Here is a 2,799-nt window from a genome sequence, read left to right on the forward strand (position 1 = left end):
GGCAGACCCAATCCTTAGCATCCTTAGAAATGCCGTGCCAAATGAACTTTGCCTTCAGCAGCCGTGCAGTAAAACGGCACGAGGGATGTGAAAGGCCGTGGATGAAATCAAACACCTGTTGGCGCATGGTAGCAGGAATCCAAGGTCGCGGTCTACCAGTACTGACGTCACAGAGGAGGGTGGTGTTGGAGTCTTCGAGGGGAAAGTCTTCCCAACGGAGGGACGTGCAGGATGTCCTACAAGCTTGATACTCTGGATCCTGTCGTTGGGCTTCAGCCAGGGCGTTGTAATCCAATCCCAGTTGAACGGCAGCCAACCTGTTTCTTGACAGGGCATCGGCAACGGGATTCATTTTCCCAGGGACATATTGGAGGGTGCAATTGTATTCAGCCACGGCGGAGAGATGTCGGCATTGAACGGGCGGACCAGGCGTCAGACTGTCGAGTGAAGGCGTGCACCAGAGGCATGTGGTCTGTGCGAATGACGAAGGGCGTACCTTCTAAGAAATTGCGAAAGTGACGGACAGCCAAGTGCACCGCCAGCAATTCTCGATCGAAGGTAGAATAACCCGATTCTACCTTGGACAGTTTTCTGCTGAAGAAGGTCAATGGGCGGGGCGAGCCTTTGACCACCTGCTTGAGTACTGCACCAATAGCGACGTCGCTGGCATCGGTGGAGAGAAGGAGAGGGGCGCGTGGGATAGGAAAAGTGAGAGCCGCAGCAGTTGATAGGGCCTTCTTTGCATTGCAGAAGGCTGCTTCTTGAAGGGGACCCCACTTCAGGTCCTTTGGCTTGCCCTTGAGGGAGGCGTAGAGGGGAGCAAGAGTGGCGGCAATGGCTGGCAAAAAACGGTGATAATAGTTGATCATGCCCAAGAATTCCTGCAGAGCTTTGACAGTCGAGGGCGCGGGGAAGTTCTGAACGGCTGCTACCTTCTCAGGGAGGGGATGGACTCCCCTTCAGGAGTGATACGGTGCCCTAAGAACGACACTTTGTTGGCGCCAAAGGTACACTTGTCGTACCGGACAACAAGGCCGTTTTGTTGCAGGCGGTCGAGCACGATGCGCAGGTGACGGAGGTGTTCCTCTTTTGAGGAGGAGAACACAAGTATGTCGTCCACATAACATACACAGAAAGGGAGGTCCCCTAAGATGCCATCCATGAGACGTTGAAACATTGCCCCAGCATTACGAAGGCCAAAACAGGAGTAATTGAAGGTGTATGTGCCAAACGGAGTGGTGATGGCGATCTTGGGGATGTCTTCTGGGTTCATAGGCTCCTGATAATACCCCTTCAGGAGGTCGAGCGTAGACAAAACCTTCACTTTGTGCAGGTAGGAGGTTCCATCGGCAATGTTTGGGAGGGGGTAGTGATCCGGTTCTGTTTGCATGTTCAGGCGCCTGTAATCCCCGCACGGACGGAGGGAGCCCTCTTTCTTCAGAACGATGTGTAAGGGTGACGACCATGAGCTGAAGGCTTTTTGGCAAAGGCCCATTTTCTCCATTTCGGGGAACGTCTGTTTGGCGGCTGCCAATCGTTCCAGTGCCAGACGTCTGAATTATGTGAAGAATGGGGGTCCCGTCGTCTTGATATGGTGATAAATACCGTGCTTGGCAGGAACCGTGGGCGTTTGGCGAATTTCTGGACGGAAAACTTCCGGGTACGACGTGAGGAGGTGGGCGTAGGCATCCGTGGGTGCGCTGATGTGGAGAGCGAGGTTAGAGGGGGCGGGTTGAAGAGATGTCGACAAGTACGAGTCTGCGTTGACCAATCGTCGGTGGTCGACATCGACCAGAAGGTGGAAATGAGAGAGGAAATCCGCACCGAGGATTGGCATTGTGACGTCAGCAACGAGAAACTTCCAATTGAATTTACCGTTTCCGAACGATAATGTGAGGTTCTCGTAACCGTAGGTGGGTATCGCAGCTACCAAGCTGACGTCGGCAGATGTAGACAGACTACGTCGTGCCTTGAAGAGTTTCCTTGTCAAAAGAGAACGACAAACACCCGTATCTACCAAAAACCGCACGCCTGTTCCTGCATCCTATAAAAAGAAAAGATTAGAAACATGGGAGTCCACCACCACAAGCGATGGCCTACTTACACGTTTTTTGGCCACTGACAATCTTTGGCACATTTCTTCGCGGTTGCCCCGAATCTGAAGTGGTAGTAGAAGTCGTTCGTTGGGGCGCGAGCGATTGGTTGGTGGTGGGCGGCTTTGTCGCCGCTTCGGCACGTCACGGAGTAGGCGTGTAAGTCCTACGGCATTCATGTCAGCCTTGGTTGACGTTGAATAGGCATCCTCGTCGTCAGGGGTGGAGGTGTTGATGGAGGTCTTGAAGTGGCTGTCCATAAGGGCGTCGGCTTTGGTCATCAGTCCTTTATGGGTAAACAATCGACATCGGGTATGGCAGTGCATACAGGTTCAGGTAAACGGCTTATCCAAAGGGCACGGAGTATGTGTGTGTATATATGTATATATGTATATGTATGTGTATATGTATGTATGTATGTGTATGTTTTGCTTATGTATTTATATAGATAAGGCTACCATGTTTTCATATAAATAAACTGTACTAAGAGTCAAAAAAACAAGAATTTACCCGCCAATACAAATGACCCTTTTTGGCAGGTGTCTAATGAGTTTGAGGACTCCGCCCACTTTACACCTGACCCAAGCCTAGGTAGCGGGTAAGGAAGTGTCATTGTTCTCTAAATCTTTATATGTATGTTCGTACGTTTGCTTTGTATATATGTATATGTATGTGTATATGTATGTGTATATATATGTATGTATGT

At 50.7% G+C, this 2,799-nt stretch overlaps 1 protein-coding gene across 1 annotated transcript in view; it reads left to right on the plus strand.

The window, feature by feature from the left end:
* Positions 1-2,799, plus strand: part of LOC137614898 (solute carrier family 22 member 21-like) — a 947,260-nt gene that overhangs the window by 643,468 nt on the left and 300,993 nt on the right. Inside the window, exon 5 of the mRNA XM_068344556.1 lies at positions 2,633-2,691. Coding sequence (XP_068200657.1) covers positions 2,633-2,691 — 59 coding nt within the window. The remainder of the gene's footprint in view (positions 1-2,632; positions 2,692-2,799) is intronic.

The sequence above is a fragment of the Palaemon carinicauda genome, chromosome 21 (assembly GCF_036898095.1).
Source record: "Palaemon carinicauda isolate YSFRI2023 chromosome 21, ASM3689809v2, whole genome shotgun sequence".
NCBI lineage: Eukaryota > Metazoa > Arthropoda > Malacostraca > Decapoda > Palaemonidae > Palaemon > Palaemon carinicauda.